The sequence below is a fragment of the Bufo gargarizans genome, chromosome 7 (assembly GCF_014858855.1).
Source record: "Bufo gargarizans isolate SCDJY-AF-19 chromosome 7, ASM1485885v1, whole genome shotgun sequence".
Taxonomy (NCBI): Eukaryota; Metazoa; Chordata; class Amphibia; order Anura; family Bufonidae; genus Bufo; species Bufo gargarizans.
Window position 1 is genome coordinate 52,162,346 of NC_058086.1, and position 20,572 is coordinate 52,182,917.

Sequence of the window (20,572 nt, forward strand, 5' to 3'; positions counted from 1 at the left end):
ATACTGACTGCTGAGCTGTGTATCTAATCCTACAGTGTGTGATACTGTCTGCTGAGCTGTGTATCTAATGCTATCCTATGTGATACTGCCTGCTGAGCTGTGTATCTAATCCTATCCTGTGTGATACTGACTGCTGAGCTGTGTATCTAATCCTACAGTGTGTGATACTGTCTGCTGAGCTGTGTATCTAATCTTATCCTGTGTGATACTGTCTGCTGAGCTGTGTATCTAATCTTATCCTGTGTGATACTGTCTGCTGAGCCGTGTATCTAATCTTATCCTGTGTGATACTGTCTGCTGAGCCGTGTATCTAATCCTATCCTGTGTGATACCGTCTGCTGAGCCGTGTATCTAATCCTATCCTGTGTGATACCGTCTGCTGAGCCGTGTATCTAATCCTATCCTGTGTGATACCGTCTGCTGAGCCGTGTATCTAATCCTGTGTGATACAGTCTGCTGAGCCGTGTATCTAATCCTATCCTGTGTGATACAGTCTGCTGAGCCGTGTATCTAATCCTATCCTGTGTGATACAGTCTGCTGAGCCGTGTATCTAATCCTATCCTGTGTGATACAGTCTGCTGAGCCATGTATCTAATCCTATCCTATGTGATACTGTCTGCTGAGCCGTGTATCTAATCCTATCCTATGTGATACTGTCTGCTGAGCCGTGTATCTAATCCTATCCTGTGTGATACTGTCTGCTGAGCCGTGTATCTAATCCTATCCTGTGTGATACTGTCTGCTGAGCCGTGTATCTAATCCTATCCTGTGTGATACTGTCTGCTGAGCCGTGTATCTAATCCTGACTCCTGTGATACCGGCAGCAGCAGGCCTGTGTATCTAATCCTGACTCCTGTGATACCGGCAGCAGCAGGCCTGTGTATCTAATCCTGTGGTGACTTCTGACGTTTTGGCGCCACACAGCCACAAGATGGCCTCCGGGCGCCGCGCCGTCTGCAGTCTGTGGGCCAGGACGTGCGCATTACCGCCGGTGTCCAGCTGGTGGCGCTGTGAGCGCTTACAGTAAGAGAGAGGCGTGTCCCCAGCCTTTCTAGACTCGGCGGTCATCTCTATGGTCGGGTTCCAGGGGACGCCATTTTGGTGCGCGCTTTGTTATGGTTTGTGAGGAGCAGGAAGCGGCTGTTAGCGGAGAGCGGGGGCCCCCGGTGTGACAGAGGCTCCGAGTGTGAACGAGGAACAGGTGAGTGTGCGGCCCGGGCGCTGCCAGGAGCTGTGTCTGTGGGCGCGTGTTATGGGGCTGGTCACATGGTACAAGTTGTAGTAGTAGTGCAGCCTTCCTAAATGGAGAGGGGCCCCTGCGTTGTGGCCCTATCATGGGAAGCCTGTTCCTGGGATGTCTGGCTGCAGCTGTGTGTAAATCCCTGCAGCTCATCAGGAAGACAGCCCTGTATACCCCTGCTGTGACGTCACTGAGGCCATGTGTACCCCCAGTGTGCAGCATGGGCTCCCAGTCGATGACGTCACTCCAGGGCCAGTCTGTGGCTGCAGGGGCCCCGCAGAGCTTCTAGTCTCTTATCAGCCACATTGACCTTCGGGGGGTTATTGTCACAAGTTCAACAACTTTTTATACAGTTTCCAGACCTCTGCTTGCTGTCAGTAACTAAAAATTCAGGCACTGAAAACTTGTCCTGATCATACAACTGGTGATTTGTTACAATGGGTCTGTGCAGATGGAAACACTCAGCGGTCCGCATGGGTCTAGTTTACACTGTTACTTTGTAGCAAACCCTCAACTGTGTCATCTGGTCAAGGCCGGGATGGGTCTGTAAACATAAAGGTTTCAGTTTACTGACAGCAAGCAGATATCTTGGGGCTGGTGAACCATAATATCAATTGGCAAGTTAATGCATTCATTATATAATAAGGTTCATTTCAGGGCCTTCTCACAGCTGAGGGTTTGTTACAGTTGTATCCATTCCTCTATTGTCGTGATTCCACTTTGCTATAATGTATCAGAGAGGTCAGATTTCCGTTTTTTATGTTGCGTGATTGACCTCATTCACTGACATGAAGATAATCTTGTGCTGTTTTATTTCTGCATCCACCGCTGGAAAACCCCAAAACGGATGACTTGTCTTTATTCCTGGAAAAACCCTTTAATTAGCAGAAAGTAAGGTCATGTGACCTGGGGGGGTTGACCTCTTCTAGTCTCACATTTACCTTCTGTGCAGGCGCCGGTCCGGGGTGATGGACGCAGCGGAGAATCCACCGTCACCGCGGCTGTTGTATCAGCTGTGACCGAACCCTCGTCTGTCATCTGCTACGTTATAAATAAAGCTTCAGCGTTGTGGACTGCTGACATGTCTCTGCTTGCTGTTTCCACATACGGCTGAGGGTTTGTTACAGTGTAGTCGCCCCTCCATGAGCTAAGCACACAGGTTGGACGCTCAGCCACTTGATGCTGGTCCTCAGCAGGTTTTCTTTGTGGCGCCGCAGAGCTTGCAATCAAACGCACTCATCGACTTTCCAGGAGTTTCATTGCCTAGACTTAAGCGACTTTTAATGCAGTTTAGATCTTTCTGCTTGTTTTCGGTGAACAGAAATCTTCATTTCATCTCTTCATTTCATCCAGACACTTAACAGCTTGTCCTTTACTTGCAGTCAGTGAATGGGGCTATTCATTGTTTACATGCAGAATGCCGCCTGATGTAGCTCTGTTCATAGAGCTGAGGTTTTGTTACATGGTAATCAATCCACACATTTCCAAAATTCACTGATACATTGTAACAAGCTCATCAGCTGTGCTGGGTCGGGACATGTTATCAGGGAGGGACGCTCCTCTGTTAGGCAGGGTGGGTAATGCGTGGCACAACAAACCCTGCGGGGGCGCCACCAGAGATTTTACCGCTTGCTGTCAGATTGCAGCTGATCTCCGGGGGTCCCATACAGTCTGTTCTGCTTGATTTGGGGACCTTTTTAACCAAATGGGATTGTCTAGAACGGACTGCCCTTATAATGGATGTAATTCCATTCACTGACAACTAGCAGAGATCTTGCTAGTGATGAAGAAATGAAACCTGAGATCTGTTGCAGGATAGTTAATTTCTGGACATGACAGTCTCCGGTCCGTTCCCCCTTGAGCCGCAGAGTCTGAGCCCCAGAGCTGACCATCGGAGTCCGCGTCCATTGTAGGTCCTGGTCACTGTGGAGGCCGCTCCATGGATTGCAGCCGCTCGCCTGTCTGTGGTGTGATCTGTGCCGGCGGGCGCTTCCTCCGGGCTAACTGCTGCTTGTGCCCAGGTTACGGGGGGCTTTCTCTCCTTGTGAAGAACGACGTAACTTCTCCAGGAGACGTGAAGTTCCCCTTTTGCAGAACTGTGCGGGAGAGATATTCAGATCGGTCTCCTACCACAAGCTGCTGTTTGTGGCGGTCTGGAGTCACTCAGTAGTGACCGCGCCTGGAGGGATATCCAGCTTCTACCTCTGCTATCCGGCCAGGCTTGTGCTCCAGAGACTCGTGCACTGCAGAAAAGCCTCTTGCTGAAGTCACTTGACAGCAAGCAGAGATGGTGTTTGGTTTGGAGGGTAATAGTCCTTGTATAATGGTCCAGCATCGTCCTGGATGTGTCAGAGCTGCGGAACGGTCCTGTGCATGCGCTGCGTGCCGGCTGAATCACTAATTGCACTTTCCTCAGTAAAGTAAATCGGAAGCGACCTAATCCTGCATCAGAAGGGCGACGCTCACTTATTGGAGGAAGTCCTCCCCCCGTAATGTGCAGCCATCGATAGCGGGTGACATATGGTATGAAGATCCATCAGGATCGAGTGTCTTCAAGGTGATGTAGCAGAGCTGTGCGGAGCGCACCGTGTGGTGGCTTCTGTGTCCCTGTGCACTGATGAGGACAATTAGGTGTGTGAAATTGAAGGTTTCCTTTATTGCACTGAGGCGGTGCACTCTGCTTTAACTTGGTCTCAGACGTATTTGAACCCTGGTTTATGTCCAGTTCTCATCTCTTACTTAGTGGTCACCACCTCTGCTTGCTGTGTACCTATTTGCTTCCATCAGTGACCGCCTCCTTTTATCTCTGCTCTGTTAGGACACAGTTGTGATCAGTAACTCTGGCTCGTGTGCACCTGGCAGCCCAAGGCTTCTGTGTTGGTCCCAGGTTCATATGTGTCCATATCGCTGAGAAAAGGTAAGTATTTTTTTAATATATGCAAATGAGCCTCTAGGAGCAACGAGGGCGTTGCCATTACACCTAGAGGCTCGGATCTCTCTGCTCCTAAAGCCTCATTTTTCTCAGCAGTGCGGGCACATATGAACATAGGACCAACACAGATGCCTTCAGCTCCCGAACGCACATGTAACAGGTACAAAACTGCTGACAGATGCCCTTTAAGTTGTTCCCACCTGTGCTCAGTGTCGCCCCCTGTAGTGTGTGTCGATGGCTCTGCACATACACATTATTAAACTGTTTCGCACAGGATGCTGCTTCTACCAGTTCATATCCGTGTCAGAAGTCTGCGTCAGTCGTGCAGGACCCCCTTATTCTAGCCTGCGGTGGTGGTCCCAGTTCAGCAGGGTTACACTTTAGGTTTGTTTTCTGCCCTCTGACTGTGGCTCCACTATATGATCTGCACGGGACACACAAATACTAATTTTCTCGTCTCTGCCCGGGAGCTGTGGCGGTTGCGTCACCCGTGTTGGCCGGCGTCCTATGTTTACGGACTGGTGCTGTGTGATAATGTGCCAGGTGCTGGTGAAGATAAGTCCTCGGAGCTGCTCTGGCAGATAGCGAGCTCTTGGGACGTCTGTTTCATCACTGCTTCATAGGGTTTTCTGGCCTTTAACCGTCCCCCGTTATGTGTCACCAGGGCCCCTGCAGTCTCCGTTGCTTCGTCCATGTCACCTTGTGGCTTCCTGCTGTTTATTGGATGGTATTAATGAGACCATCGTCCAGGATTGCTAAGGTGGGAGGTAACGTAGTCATCTGAAGAGGAAAAGCTGATTTACGTCCGGGCCGCGGTTATAGTGCATCGTAGTAAAGCTTGTGTGCAACTCTGTCATTAATTGGCTTGAAAAATGAAGCACTTTATAAACGGTCTTCATTAAAAAGTTCCTGGGATTTGGCTTCTGTAGATTGTGTGCAGGTGCTTCACCTAGCTGCTGGGGCTGCTCCATCCGTGTGCCTGGGGCTGCTGCTTCTCGTGTCTCCTCTCCCTTTTCTGTAAAAGCGGCAGGGAGGGGGAGGAAGTTGTACAAGGCAGATCAGATTGTGGAAGAGAGGGGAAGCATCCATGGAGGAGGGCAGCTGTCTCAGCAAGGGGAGAGAGCAGCATCCTGGGCACACAGATAGTTTTGGTCCGCATGCCGATAAGCTTTCTTTTTGGATCAAACACAGACCCATTCACCTCCGTGGGGCCACAAAAAATGTGGACCACTCACTGTGTGCTGTCTGCACACGCACGTCCGTTCCACAGCCTTGCAAAAAATAGAACATGTCTTGTTCTTTTCCAATTTGCAGACAAGAATGGGACATTTTTTACAGAAGTAAAAAAATTAATAAATAAAAAATGGCAGCTTTTGCTCGGCCGGGATCCGCGCTTTGCGGACTCACCCTGTGCATGAACAGGGGCGCTCGGATGCAAGATTTATTACTAGGGCATGGGTGGGGGTACATGCATCCACCTCAAAATGGGGGGGGGGGGGGGGGCGGCGGGGGGCGGGACAAGTCCAAATGAGAAAAGACTTGTATAAGATGCTTGGTCTGAAAGTCTTCCTCTTACACAGGCCGATACCGGACTAATGAGGGCCGAGCAGCGAGATTCAGGGCGATCGGTGCTTAAAGGCCTGATGCAGTGAAAGGGGGAAGAACGATCGTCATTACAATCATTCATGCCCCAATCACTTTGCGTATTGCCGGCAGCACTTCCTCTGTTCCCACACGGCAGTTTTAGATGTCGCCTGACAAATAAGCGTTTGCTGGTCTCCGGTCACATCCGAAGCTGTGTTCAGAATTTCACATTATTCTAGATCCTTGTGATAGTTGCTTGCTCCACGATCTCTACCTGTAGGGACCGCACGAGATGCCCACGTGCGGCGCGTCAGGATCCTCGTGTTTTGCCCCCTCGGCTCTTGTCGCCCTCAGTCTCCAATATTCGCTTCATACAAGAGTCCTGCACACGTTCAATATGTCAGGATATTGAGACTACCCAGTGGATGATGGGAGTCTTAAAGGGCCAGTCCCGCCTTCTGTAACTGCAGCTATTGTATTGCCAAGAGTCCTGCAACTTTCTAATCTACATTTTGGTTTAATTCCTCATACCTTCAGGAACTCTGCTTGCTGTCAGTGTCAGGAAGCTTGTTATACAGAGAGAGCGTGCAGAGGATTGCCTGCAGTAATACACTAACGTTTTGGTTTCCACGCTTACTTAATGATGCACTGTAACGACCCCTCAGCTCTGTCTGCAACACTACAACCCTGCATGAGTTGAATGTCAGATCTGCTGAGTTTCCAGCAGTGGCATTAATAATAAATCTGCTGTGGGCGGCCGGTGGAGGGTGACGGGGCAGAATCCACCTGCCATTGATTTCTCTTATCTCCTTCATTGTGTTTGTGCCGGGATGGAATTTCCCTGGACAAACATGAGTGTCGGCATCGGTGCTGCCAGCGTTAGAATGACCCCCGTGGAGTCCTCCCCGGTCATAACACAGTCTGTTACATTTACATTGTGTCACCTACTCCAGTCACATCCACAGCTGCATTCACAAGCTGCCTCGTGTAACGAACACATAGTTGAGGCCCAGAAGTACACAAGGAATTTATGGATTATTTTTTGCTTTTTAGATGGAATGTGCAGACCCTGCATTGCTGTCTCTGATGTAACCAGTAGGGGGAGCTTTAACCAGAAAAGTGCAGCCAAGCTTCTTGTGCTCTTTGCTAGATGAGTTCAAAGGGCACCTAGAAAAGGGGTGGAGCTAAGAGGGGACGTGACATTTGTAAGATTTGTTTTTGTGCAAAATATTGGCGTAAGGGGAAGTGAGCAACGTAGTGCACGGCACGTGCCGCGGTGATGAACCTGTTGCATCTTCTGTCTCGTCTACATTCATGTTGCTTACATTTTAGACAAACTGCTGGGGCCCCACCAACCTTGAGAACAGGAATCCCCTTCTAATGGAGGGGCCGGTGAAGCAAGCGCCCTGCTGATTCTCTATGGGACAGCTGCTAGTACGTGAGCGCTGCACCCTGTCCGCGCCGTACAGAATGCACATCCAGCTGTAATCATGGGTGATCAGTTAGTTGTCACGTGTGTTTTTGGTTAAAGGACGGTGACTGATGCGAGGACTCAGTATCTTCTTCTGAATTGTGAGTGTGCAGCGAGCGCTGCGGTCCGTGTTATACCGGTCTGACGTGTTCTCGCCTGATGTAATAGAAGCTTGTGTTATATAACTGGTGTGGGGCTCAGTCATTAAGTGAAGGTGTCGGCAGCGCTCACTCCCTGCCCCGGTGAATAATGATGGCAGCGGGTCACACAGCCCCGCTGCACCGCCTTTGTTTACTGCAGCAGCCAAAAAACCTTCCATGTGAACGTGGCCTTAAAGCTGCAGAACATGCATGGAGCGTGCACTGTGTGCGCTCTCCGTGAGCCGGCCTATGGGGAAGGCCGTAATGCCCTCCTTCAGGTATAAAGGTTATTTTAACATTTTTTTTTTTATTTTTTTTTCCCCTCTTTTCTTGCAGAGGCTGCAGCCCACAAGAAGCTTCGGTTCGAGAACAATCTTCAGAGCGGTTCCTCCCGAGCATTTGTCCGCAGTCTGCTGCCCCGCTGTCATCCATACTTGACCGTCTTCCATGTTGATCAGGGACACGACTGGATTTTTGGGTCTTAGTTACAGATTGTGACGCCTCCACCTCACGCCATGGTGGTCGCTTCACCGTAACTTCCTCATAGCCTCCTGGAATAATAGGGGTTTTTTTTTTTGTTTTTTTTTCCTTCACATTTTTACTTGATTTTCCACTTGGAATTATTTTTGTTTTTTTCTATTTATTTATTTTTCTTCTTAATTTAATGAAGGCATTAGAACAGCGTGGAGGGTCGGCACCAGAGCGGACTGTCCCAGCGTTGTCCTTTCTTCACCTCTGACCCGACCTCCGGAGAAGAGCGGATGGGGTTTCTTGTATGACTCTCATCCTCCTTCACATTGACTACAAAATGACCCTCATGTCTGTTTCATGAGGTGAACGTGGAAATTAGTGAATTTTTTTTTTTTTTTTGTACTGATCAGTTACTAGGGTTGTGCCCCATGTGACCTCTTGAATTTACAAGATTAAATTTTTTTATTTTTGTAATTTTTTTTTTTTTTTTTTGTTTTGATGGAAACAATCAAAATGAGCACTTGAAGACATGCTAGGGTCACAATAAGGGCGCACTGGCATGTAGAAGCAGGGTTCCCTGCCAGTCTTCTCGAGGGGCTGCCCTTTACCCTCTGTCGCCTATAAACAGTGAAAAATATCAAGCAACCTCCTGGCCTACGATACTGGAAGGCGCTGCCCTGCGTGCTAGGACCAAGGGGTAAGTCCGCTCTGTGTAGGTTATGACGCCAGGTGCACACTTGTCAGAGCTGCTATAATACAGGAGCAGCGAGATTACACTGCGTTCAATGACTGTACAGATACATAAAGGTGTCTGCAAATCATCACAGCCGCCTCTGTGCAGACTCTGAACAAGCAGAACACACTGCCAGAGTCTGACACCTGTAGTGTAAAGCGCAGCTCTGGAGTATAATACAGGATAAGTACTGTATGTACACAGTGAGTGCAGCTCTGGAGTATAATACAGGATGTAACTCAGGATCAGTGCAGGATAAGTAATGTAATGTATGTACACAGTGACTGCACCAGCAGAATAGTGAGTGCAGCTCTGGAGTATAATACAGGATGTAACTCAGGGTCAGTACAGGATAAGTAATGTATATACATAGTGAGTGCAGCTCTGGAGTATAATACAGGATGTAACTCAGGATCATTGCAGGATAAGTAATGTATGTACACACTGACTCCACCAGCAGAATAGTGAGTGCAGCTCTGGAGTAACTCAGGATCAGTACAGGATAATGTATGTACACAGTGACTCCACCAGCAGAATAGTGAGTGCAGCTCTGGAGTAACTCAGGATCAGTACAGGATAATGTATGTACACAGTGACTCCACCAGCAGAATAGTGAGTGCAGCTCTGGAGTAACTCAGGATCAGTACAGGATAATGTATGTACACAGTGACTCCACCAGCAGAATAGTGAGTGCAGCGCTGGAGTATAGTACAGGATGTGACAGTGCGTCTCAGATTTTGCCCTGTTTTAATTTATTTTTTTTTTCCTCAATTGCAAAGCGCTTCAGAATATGGTGGCGCTATCGCTATATAAAGATTTTTATTTTTTGCTCAGTTTTTAGTACTGATGCATCTCGAGTGTCTGTTCTGTATGTGATGGGTGCGCTTACATTAGTTTTGACTTTGTTTTTCAGCAGACCCTGCCTTGGCCATGAGGATTAATGCCTCAATTCAGTGCTAGACGATCTACAACCTAAATGGCGCAGCATGACTTCGTTCCAGCTTGGCTTAGCTTCTCCACACCTCAGTCCACCAAGGTAATGATCAATAGCTCTTCCATCTTCTCCTCAGCTCCTATAGCATATAGACATGTGAAGACCCCCAATAAAGTGCAGTGGGTGCATCGGGTTATTTCCGGTGTTTGGTTGGGAGGGGGTGATTTGGGTTTTTCACTGGGGGAGGTTTCAGCCGGTCTCCCCTCTGGCTCAGTCCTCTGCAGGCGTTGTCGAGAAACATGGAGAGCACCTTCCTCGGGGTGAGGGCCGTTTGGGAGTGAGTCGCAGAAGACACAATTCTTCTGATGGTTTCTTCAACAATGGTCCCCTACGCACCACAGGAGGTGAGCCACGAGCCTGACACTTGTATTGTTTCACGTCCTCTGTGATTGTTGTCAGTGAATAACATCCCTGTCTACACCCAGCTGTTGGTTGGTTGGTTACACTGTATCCAGGATGAACCATTTTCTGTGGGCCAGACCTTCCTGTTTGTTAGTGTGTCAGCTTGGCGTTCAGGCTGTTTAGCTCACAGAGGATTGCTCATGCTGGATACGAACTCAATAGGACATGAGATGCAGAAGTAACATTTTCATTACGGTCTCCCGCCCCGCAGACTCATGGCACCAGCCATCCCTTCTACGCCATGATTCGGTGGATTCTGGGGTCTCGAAAGGCACTAACCCATCGTCGCAGGCAGGGTGGCATGGGCTGTCACGGGGGCAGCAGGATGGCCCAGTGCAGAGAGGAGGCAACAGCAGTAACGGGACAGGGAGCAGCGGCCATCGCCACCGCAACGGCAGTGCTCTCCGTAAGAATGCTGCCCTGCAGGACAAGCAGCCGTCCGAGACCAGAGAGGAAAAGAACGCGGACAAAAAGAAGCCACAGTTCGAGGAGGAAGACTTTGTAAGTAGGAGCTTGTGATCAGGGGTTTGTTGTCATGAAAATCATGGGTATCAAGAGTGTTTCACAGAATTTGGGGAGCGGAGGGTCAGAGTAGCCGTCTCCATGTTCACGGCTTTATTACAAGACTTATTTTGATCATTGGTCTCTTCTCTTTATAGCCATCTTTAAATCCTGAGACTGGAAAGCAGAATGTGCAGAGCAAGCAGACTGGGACCCCGACAGGAGTCTGGGGTACGTGAGGCAATAGCTTAAAAGTGTTAGTTGCAGTGAGAACCATGGTTAAGTAGACATTTTAGGCTACTTTCACACCTGCGTTCGGCGCGGATCAGTTTTGTATCTGCAGACGGATCCGCACCGATAATGCAAATGCTTGTATTCGTTCAGAATGGATCAGTTTGCATTATTCTTTTTAAAAAAAAAAGTCTAAGTCAAAACGGATCCGTTCTGACTTGCATTGAAAGTCAATGGGGACGGATGCGTTTTCAATTGTACCGTATTGTCAGGATCAGTTTGGCTCCACATCGTCAGGCGGACACCAGAACGCTGCAAGCAGCCTCCAGTGCGGAATGGAGGCTGAACGAAGCCAAACTGATGCTTTCTGAGCGGATCCTTATCCATTCAGAATGCATTAGGACATCCCTGTATATCTACTTATAGTCTTGCATTTTATCGTCTTAAACTCCACTGATATCCAGAGCTGTATTCAGGATACCTCTTTCTTTGTGTTTTTAGCTCCAGTAGAGATTGGTTTGCTGTGAGCTGCAATGAGCTGATGCTCTGCAGGAGATGTGGCAGAGCGTTACTGTCCAAAAGTCTCCTCCTGATATGTTAGCATAGGACCACGATATTAAAGGGAGTCTTTCACCTAAAAGCTCCATTATAGAACACTAACATCAGGATCTCCATTACATTCCCCATATTAGAATGTTGCCTTCCCTATTGCTGTCAATCGCTGATTTTATTTATTTTCTCTGAGAAAAAACACTTTTTTATTCAGTATGTTAATTAGCTTCAGAAGGTGCTCAGGGGTGGCATTTATCCGGCCGTTGCCCAGGCCCCTCGGTGCTTTTCGTACGTAACCCTCTCCCCTTTCACCCCCTCTGGCAAGCCCGAGGTTCTTCTAAATACGTCCTCCTCTAAGTGAGAAATCCAGCGCCATTCATTCCCCACTATGGGCAGAGGCACAAGAGCGTTTAATGTAAATGCTGGCCTTGTGCCTCTGCCCATAATGGGGAATGAAGTGCGCAGGCGACGGCGAATCTGTTGAACGGCGCTGGATTTCTCAGTAAGGGGAGGACGTAATTCCGCAGAACCTAGGGCGGGCCAGAGGGATGAAACGCCGCCCCTAGGCACCTTCAGAAGTGAATTAACATATGTGTTTTTCTGAGAATCGGCGATGGACAGCAATGGGGAATGTAATGGAGATCTTGATGTTCATGTTCTATAATGGTGATTTTAGGTGAGAGACTCCTTTTTAAAACTTGTAACTCGTACACGACTGCAATCACTACTCAATTTACACTACTCATTTAAAGAGGACCTTCCATGGGTCCAGACATCCAAGTATCAGGATGCGTGGGGCATAGCGCAGGGATCTAACTGCACTTACTATTTTTTTTCTGGGCGCCGCTCCGTTCGCCCGCTGTGGCCCCCGTTGTATTCCCCCACCTGGTATGCTAATTTGAGCATCGGAACAATGAGGAGGAGACGGAGTCTTCCTCCGTGGGTGTCTCCTTCTCCCCTGGATATAGCGATGTCCAATCGCAGCGGAGAGTGTCACAGCCAGGGAGAAGGTGAGGTGTGTTTTTTGTTTTTTTTTTTTTTTTTTTTTTTTTTTTCTCTCCCTGGCTGTGACGCTCTCCGCTGCGATTGGACAGCACTAAAGCCAGGGGAGATGAGACGCCCACGGAGGAAGACTTGGTCTCCTCCTCACTGTTCCGATGCTAAAATTGGCATACCAGGCGGGAGAATACAGCGGGGGGCCACAGCGGGCGAACGGAGCGGCGCCCAGAAATAAATAGTAAGTGCAGTTAGATCCCTGCGCTATGCCCCACGTATCCTGATACTTGGTTTATAATGTTTGGACCAATGGAAGGTCCTCTAAGATATCAGCAGCAGCTGTTTTTAATAATTTGTATTTAATAATTTTTGTATATTTTTTAGAAAACCCTCCCAGTGCCAAGCAGCCGCTCAAGATGCTGGTCATCAAGAAGATCTCGAGGGACGATCCATCCGCTTTCTCCGCTGCCTTTGCATCTCCTGTACCTCACCTTTCCAATGGAAACAGCAAGACCAGCCCCTCCGGGCCAATCGTGTACAAAAACCTGGTGCCCAAACCAGCGACCTCATCCACTAAGGTAATGTATCTGTGAGTAAACTGTCCAGCCTCCTCAAAGAACTGATTACAGTCCCCCCCTCCCCCCAGGGCAGATATACAGGTCCTTCTCAAAAAATTAGCATATTGTGATAAAGTGCATCATTTTCTGTAATGTACTGATAAACATTAGACTTTCATATATTTTAGATTCATTACACACCAACTGAAGTAGTTCAAGCCTTTTATTGTTTTAATATTGATGATTTTGGCATACAGCTCATGAAAACCCAAAATTCCTATCTCAAAAAATTAGCATATCATGAAAAGGTTCTCTAAACGAGCTATTAACCTAATCATCTGAATCAACTAATTAACTCTAAACACCTGCAAAAGATTCCTGAGGCTTTTAAAAACTCCCAGCCTGGTTCATTACTCAAAACGGCAATCATGGGTAAGACTGCCAACCTGACTGCTGTCCAGAAGGCCATCATTGACACCCTCAAGCAAGAGGGTAAGACACAGAAAGAAATTTCTGAACGAATAGGCTGTTCCCAGAGTGCTGTATCAAGGCACCTCAGTGGGAAGTCTGTGGGAAGGAAAAAGTGTGGCAGAAAACCCTGCACAACGAGAAGAGGTGACCGGACCCTGAGGAAGATTGTGGAGAAGGACCGATTCCAGACCTTGGGGGACCTGCGGAAGCAGTGGACTGAGTCTGGAGTAGAAACATCCACATGCGTGTGCAGGAAATGGGCTACAGGTGCCGCATTCCCCAGGTCAAGCCACTTTTGAACCAGAAACAGCGGCAGAAGCGCCTGACCTGGGCTACAGAGAAGCAGCACTGGACTGTTGCTCAGTGGTCCAAAGTACTTTTTTCGGATGAAAGCAAATTTTGCATGTCATTCGGAAAACAAGGTGCCAGAGTCTGGAGGAAGACTGGGGAGAGGGAAATGCCAAAATGCCTGAAGTCCAGTGTCAAGTACCCACAGACAGTGATGGTCTGGGGTGCCATGTCAGCTGCTGGTGTTGGTCCACTGTGTTTTATCAAGGGCAGGGTCAATGCAGCGAGCTATCAGGAGATTTTGGAGCACTTCATGCTTCCATCTGCTGAAAAGCTTTATGGAGATGAAGATTTCATTTTTCAGCACGACCTGGCACCTGCTCACAGTGCCAAAACCACTGGTAAATGGTTTACTGACCATGGTATTACTGTGCTCAATTGGCCTGCCAACTCTCCTGACCTGAACCCCATAGAGAATCTGTGGGATATTGGGAAGAGAAAGTTGAGAGACGCAAGACCCAACACTCTGGATGAGCTTAAGGCCGCTATCGAAGCATCCTGGGCCTCCATAACACCTCAGCAGTGCCACAGGCTGATTGCCTCCATGCCACGCCGCATTGAAGCAGTCATTTCTGCAAAAGGATTCCCGACCAAGTATTGAGTGCAGAACTGAACATAATTATTTGAAGGTTGACTTTTTTTGTATTAAAAACACTTTTCTTTTATTGGTCGGATGAAATATGCTAATTTTTTGAGATAGGAAATTTGGGTTTTCATGAGCTGTATGCCAAAATCATCAATATTAAAACAATAAAAGGCTTGAACTACTTCAGTTGGTGTGTAATGAATCTAAAATATATGAAAGTCTAATGTTTATCAGTACATTACAGAAAATAATGAACTTTATCACAATATGCTAATTATTTGAGAAGGACCTGTATAAAGCATGGCATTTCTGTCCGTTGGAATAAATTGTAGCAAGAGGTACGCTTCCCTTAAAATTCTGCACCTCTTAGCTTTCCTAGAGACAGTAATCTACGCCTGCTGTTTTTATGTTGTAGCATTCGCCTCCTGCAGTTGTCCATTATAGTCCGTGACACCTCTCGTGTAGAAGGCTTTATAAATCCCTATAACCACTTTATCATTTTATTTTTATTTTTTAATTTTTTTACAGCCTGGCATCTGGAAGGCAAACGGTCGGGAGCCCAAATCCAGCTCGTTTTTCAACAGAGATTCCTCTTTCACTAGCCCAGTGTTGGCACCGGCACCTGTATTGTCCTCACCCAAAGAGGTAAGGTAGAACCCAGTCAGTAGTGTGAGGGCAGTCCTGTGTATCTCTGTATTCATCTGCAGGTCACAGACCAGAATTCTCACTCTATAGTCAGTGCTACACGGTTAAAACAATGCTCCTACTCGGATGCTGGTTATTTCCGTGCAGAGCGGCTCCCGTATCGGATGATCCCTGGGGTTCACCACTGCCTTTAGCTATTTGTGTGCAATGATAGAGGCTGCAAGAAATCAGGTAAATCCTGCTGTCCCTGCCACCACCCAAGTTCCCATTCCGCAGCTGCACTGTTGATCACAGGGATATGTAGGAGTAAAACCACACATGTCTATTGGACATGATTTCCAAGACCTTGTCGTGAGATTGGCTTTAGTGGATTCCCAGTTTATTTCATTTCTTTCAATGAGAACTTGCATCTCCCTCTCGTCTTGTCCAGGGCACAGCAAGTGTTACCCCACCGCTGGAGCTCAGCATCTCACGTCTCACCCGCATGACCCGACGAGTCCCAGACAAGAAGAGCGAGTTTCTAAAGGCACTAAAAGACGAGCAGGAGGCGGACCAGACGGAGGACAGAGATGGGGATAAACTGGAAGATGTAAGACTCAAAGTGCAATCAGATTCTTCTGATTCTAAGCTTGGCCATAAGCATAGAGATCATTTTGCCCGTCAGAGGTATTTCTTGCAGCATCTTTCACCCCTCTCCTATTCACAACGCATGCATGTATGGGAGGATCTGGGAAGAACGCATGTTGTGCAAATGAACATTAGCCTCAGAATTACCTCTTCTGTATGGCCGGCTTAAAGAGCATCCATTAGCATGATCAACCAGTTAAACCAGGCATATTGCTTGGTAGGGTTGATAATGCTGAGTAAAATGATTATTATTTTTTTTTTATTCTCTGTGGGGTGAATTGCTGCTGAGATATAATGTTTTATATGTATGCAGATTACTTATTTCAAGAATCGATGAGCTAGCCGTAGCGCTTGGTGCACAGCTGACGCTAGGCCTGTGTGCTTTGTGAACTCTCCCCTTTGAAAGGGATAGATAGACCTCTCGTCTAGTCCTTTGTTCTCTCGCCTGCGCCGAGTCTGCTCAATGACTCTCTGCTCGTGCAGTGGATCAGATCCACTGTACAAGCGCCGAGTCACTGAGCTGAGTTGGCACAGGTGCAAGAACACTGGACTAGATGAGAGGTCTCTTCTAGCCCTGTCAATTATAGGGGAGGGGGTTCTGCAAGGAGCATAGGGGCGTAGGGTTAGAGGTGCCCCAAGCACTTTAATGGGGTTGATCATGCTGACAGAGCTCTTTAAGTCCTTCCTCGATGGGCAAAATTTGTGAGCACTTGAAAGTGACTTCCTTAAAGGGATTCTGTCATCAGATTTGTGCTCTAAGCTAAACATATGGCCATGTCGGTGCTAATAACACGAATCCTAAACTGCCCTTATTAAACCTGCTTGTGGCTCTTAGCCCAAAAAACTGTTTTTTATAAGCTGTCACTCACCTAAGGTGCCCAAGGGGTTTTACGTTGAGCGAGGGTGCCCGCCTGCACCCCTCGCCGTCTGGTGCCCAGCACCGCCTTCCTCACCTCAGCGCCACCTCCTCAATCCACCCATCCCTCTGCCAGATCCGGCGCCTGCGCACTAGGCTCAGCCTGATGTGCCGCGGACTCCTGGCAGCGGCTTCGTTGAGCGAAGTGTGCATGCGCACTTCACTCAACGAAGCCACTGCCAGGAGTCCGCGGCGCATTAGGCTGAGCCTAGTGCGCAGGCGCCGGATCTGGCAGAGGGACGGGTGGATTGAGGAGGTGGCGCTAAGGTGAGGAAGGCGGTGCTGGGCACCAGACGGCGAGGGGTGCAGGCGGGCACCCTCGCTCAACGTAAAACCCCTTGGGCACCTTAGGTGAGTGACAGCTTATAAAAAACAGTTTTTTGGGCTAAGAGCCACAAGCAGGTTTAATAAGGGCAGTTTAGGATTCGTGTTATTAGCACCGACATGGCCATATGTTTAGCTTATAGGGCACAAATCTGATGACAGAATCCCTTTAAGTAACTCTAGAATACTACCACTCCTTGTGCGGCCCTGACAGCAGCTGGAAAGCTTTCCATGAGTCTTAATATGACCCAAGGGATATAGTGTTTGTGGCTCTCCATCTTTTGCAAAACCAAGGCTGTCGGGACATGCTGGGAGTTGTAGTTGTCGAGCCACAGTTTGTAAATGTTGCTCTTGGGCTCCTATATACCTGCTTACTCCTGGTCAGTATTTGTGTGTGCTGTAAGCACTTCTTGTACTCACTTTGCTCTAGTCCTGGATAAAGTGTTCCTCTCTTGGTACAGGTGCAGAGTCCATGCCCCTTGGATCAGAACGACAATTCTGCAGAGCACATTAATATGGGCAGCCATCACAATGGTATCTCTGGGGAGGAGAGAAGGGACCGGCTGTCATACTCGCTGGAAGCAGAACACCGGTAAGAGGGCAGAAATGCAGACAGCGCTGATAATACCACGTGCACCGGGTTTTTGGCATGCGCTATTAGAGGTTCACCTCTGACGACACCTAATGTCCTATACATTGATTAGGACTATAGTAGAGAATCGCCTGAGTAGTGAGTCTTTTTCCATTGTCCTTCAGGCTTTTGAAAGAAATGGGATGGCAGGAATCTCCAGAGAATGATGAGGATTGTCTGCCCCTGACTGAAGAAGAACTGCGCGAGTTTCACATTAAGTCCCAGCAGGTAAGTAGGCTTTCCAGTGTCATCTGTGCTGATCTTGACACATGTTGCATTAATGCGGTAATCCCACAGGCGAGGTGATAAGCGTTGGATCACTGGGATCTCCAGGGGTTCTCCACTGTCTGTCTGAATGGATTACTAGTGCATATGTCTGTCACCGCTCCATTCACTTCAGTCTGACTGACGTAGACTGCCCTCCTGGGTCCCATAGAAGTGAATTGAGCAGTGACACATGCGCACTACCATTCCATTCACACAGAGGACTGTGTCTACAGATGGGTAATGAATACTATACCTGGGGTAAATCCTTATGCGCACCAAGATCTAGGGTTATGTTGTGGTATGGAGCAGGCTCACACAGCCGCAATAACAAGGATCGGCTATGATGCTGATCCCCGCCGTTTAACCCTCTAGCGTTCATGTCATCTGTGGAATTACGGATAGGGAGGGGGTTTATTCTGCCTTCCAGTCAGCGAAATTGCAGGGCTCGCACGGCACATCGGTCCTGGGGCCTTTCTCAACCAGTGACATTATACATAGATGCTCAGTGCATTTAAATGGGGTTCACAATATAATTCATTAATTAACATAATTATGTGTAAAAAGGTATATAAAGATGATTATAATAAGAAACAAATGGTATACGTGTGTGTATATCTCTATCATAATAATGATTTAAAAAAAAAAAGTGAAATTCATATAAGGTTCCATTCACACGTCCGCAAGTGATTTGCATTCGGCATTTTGTGGACCGCACATGGCCGTCACTTTAATAGAAATGCCTTTTCTTGACCATGTCTGCGGACAAGAATAGGGCATTTTTTTGCAGAACAAAAGTGTGGATGCAGACAGCACACTGTCCGCATCTTTTCCGGCCCCATTGAAAATTTATGGATCCGGATCTATTTTGCGGACTTGTGAATGGACCCCAAGTGTCTCTTAAATTAATATAATATCCTAATTGCCAATCATAGAATGATAAAAGTGCACATGTGCTAAATTAAAAACATAATTATGTGGACACAGCCAGCATGGATCCCGGTACAGCAGGTGCTTCTCGGCGTATACTGAGCATGCGTGACTAGCGCTTTCTCCTCCGTCGTTCTCTAGGAGCGCATCGGTGAAAACCACATCTGATTTACAGGGCCTTATCACATGACCGGCAGTATAATAACCTATAATTAGAAAACAGAGTATATATGTATGTTGAGCTTGACATGGGCCAATATGTATGAAAAAATAAGGATAATGCATATATTACCAGAATGGCAATAGGAACGCGTAGGAAGCTTTGTCCAGATTTCTTTTGTGGGCCAATATCTGCATGGACCAGTCTGTCCCTCAAGATACAGACACACACCGGAGTGCCGTTCATTTTCTGGACTGTTTACTGGAGTAAGAAGCCTATTCCCTTAAGAACGTGCACCCAACTTTTCACGATTTGCCAGTGCCACCATTTTTCTCAGCAACCAATCCTGTCCACGGCAACCAATCAGAGCTCCGCTTTCAGCTCATACAAGGCTCTGGTTGCTGTGGACAGATTTACAATTAGGCAGTTTGATTTTCAAGATATTGGAGGCGACTTCTTCTTCTTTTTTGGGTCGGCCACCCTGTATAATGTTTTGGGATTACCCCTTTAACTTCTGCATTTCATTTGAGTTGCTGTAGAAAATGCAGCTTTATTTGTTGTCGCCTTAGAATCCATTGTTTCTCAGATTATCTCTAAGTTGTAAAGTTTTAACAACTTTTTTTTTTTTTCTTTCTCGTCTTAAAGCTAAGAAGAAATGGCACCGGACAAAATGGCTTTCTCAGGCAGCCCCGAAGATGCGCGCTTCTCTTTCCTTGGCGTGGCCCTCTGACCCCCAACCCTAGCGAGTGCTCAGACTCGGACACAAGCAGCACAGACACTTCAGACGATGAATCTTGATGCTTCTGGCACGCAGCAGATCTCGCCTCGTTGCATTGTCCTTACCGCGTCTCCAGACTATGGGGGAAATAAAAACACGTCTTTGTGTTCAGTCCGGGGTCCGCGGCCTCCGCATCTCCAAATAGCTCTTGAGTATTTTGTGAAAAAAAAAACAGGACATCATTTTGCAGCTTTTTGGGGTGGGGGAGCGGAGGTGCGCTCATCGTCTCTCATGCTTCCTTACCTGAGCGCTGGAGGCGAGCGGATGGGATTTTGTTTTTGTTTGTTTTCTTTCCCCTGCGTCCTCCTTGTTTTTGTGGAGTTTGACACATTATTTGCAGCGAAGCTTCTAACTGTGCAGATTAAATTGAAGTTAACCCACTAAAATCAATCACTGTTTGGATAAACGCTCACTTTTTTTTTTTTTTCATATTTTTTTTTGATCATCCTGAGCGCGATGACATGTCTGTTCTGCAGCGCTAGTTATGGCGGGTACGCGGAGCTCTAGCTTGTATGTTTTAAGGGGGAATGACTTTGCATCTGTAAGATATTCAGAAGATTTTTTTTTTTTTCTTTTCTCAAAGCCTTGACATTCAGGGTGGATTGTAAAATAAAAACAGATTTGGGTAAAAAATAAAAAAATAAACGTAAAAAAATAAATAAAAATTGCGACCGTTGTCGGAAACGCTTTCAGAAGATTATTTTGATAACATTATTTACAGATTAAACCGGTTACCTGTATGTGAGGGCGGCGTCGGCTCTGCAGCCAATAACTTGGAATAAATATTTTGCATCAGTTTGGCAAACTCAAGTTGTGTCGTCTTATGTTGTAGGACTGGAAGTGGGCACCTGCGGACAGTCACGTGGGGGTCCGGGGGGGCATAAGTGTGGCTGAAAGCGGCATGGGTTTGCATTTTGAGCTAAGGCCCCTTGCAGACTAGTGAGTGTCTCACAGCGAGGCACCCGGCCTGACCTGCCAGGTCACATAGCATTATATTGATTTAGGATGCTATGTAACCCTAAGGCTAGGTCTACGCGACGACATTTGTCATAATGGCAGTCTATGGGGTCGCACTGCAACATGCGAC

General features: G+C 47.6%; 1 protein-coding gene across 1 annotated transcript; it reads left to right on the forward strand.

Annotated features, from left to right (window-relative positions):
- The first annotated feature begins 1,062 nt into the window (after window positions 1-1,062).
- Window positions 1,063-20,295, forward strand: GPBP1L1 (GC-rich promoter binding protein 1 like 1). Its single transcript, XM_044301971.1, has 12 exons — window positions 1,063-1,202; window positions 7,705-8,536; window positions 9,486-9,608; window positions 9,781-9,910; window positions 10,180-10,469; window positions 10,628-10,700; window positions 12,633-12,826; window positions 14,739-14,855; window positions 15,286-15,444; window positions 17,184-17,314; window positions 17,479-17,581; window positions 19,353-20,295. The coding sequence occupies exons 3-12, from the start codon at window positions 9,549-9,551 to the stop codon at window positions 19,503-19,505; spliced, it is 1,410 nt and encodes a 469-aa protein (XP_044157906.1). The 5' UTR covers window positions 1,063-1,202; window positions 7,705-8,536; window positions 9,486-9,548; the 3' UTR covers window positions 19,506-20,295.
- The last annotated feature ends 277 nt before the right edge of the window (window positions 20,296-20,572 follow it).

Bases quoted from the DNA above. Each gene is read 5' to 3' on its own strand.
- GPBP1L1 (XM_044301971.1), top strand. From the start codon at position 9,549: ATGGCGCAGCATGACTTCGTTCCAGCTTGGCTTAGCTTCTCCACACCT. The intron at 9,609-9,780 runs GTAATGATCAAT...CCTCTGGCTCAG, and splicing joins CCACACCTCAGTCCACCAAG to TCCTCTGCAGGCGTTGTCGA. The intron at 14,856-15,285 runs GTAAGGTAGAAC...CGTCTTGTCCAG, and splicing joins TATTGTCCTCACCCAAAGAG to GGCACAGCAAGTGTTACCCC.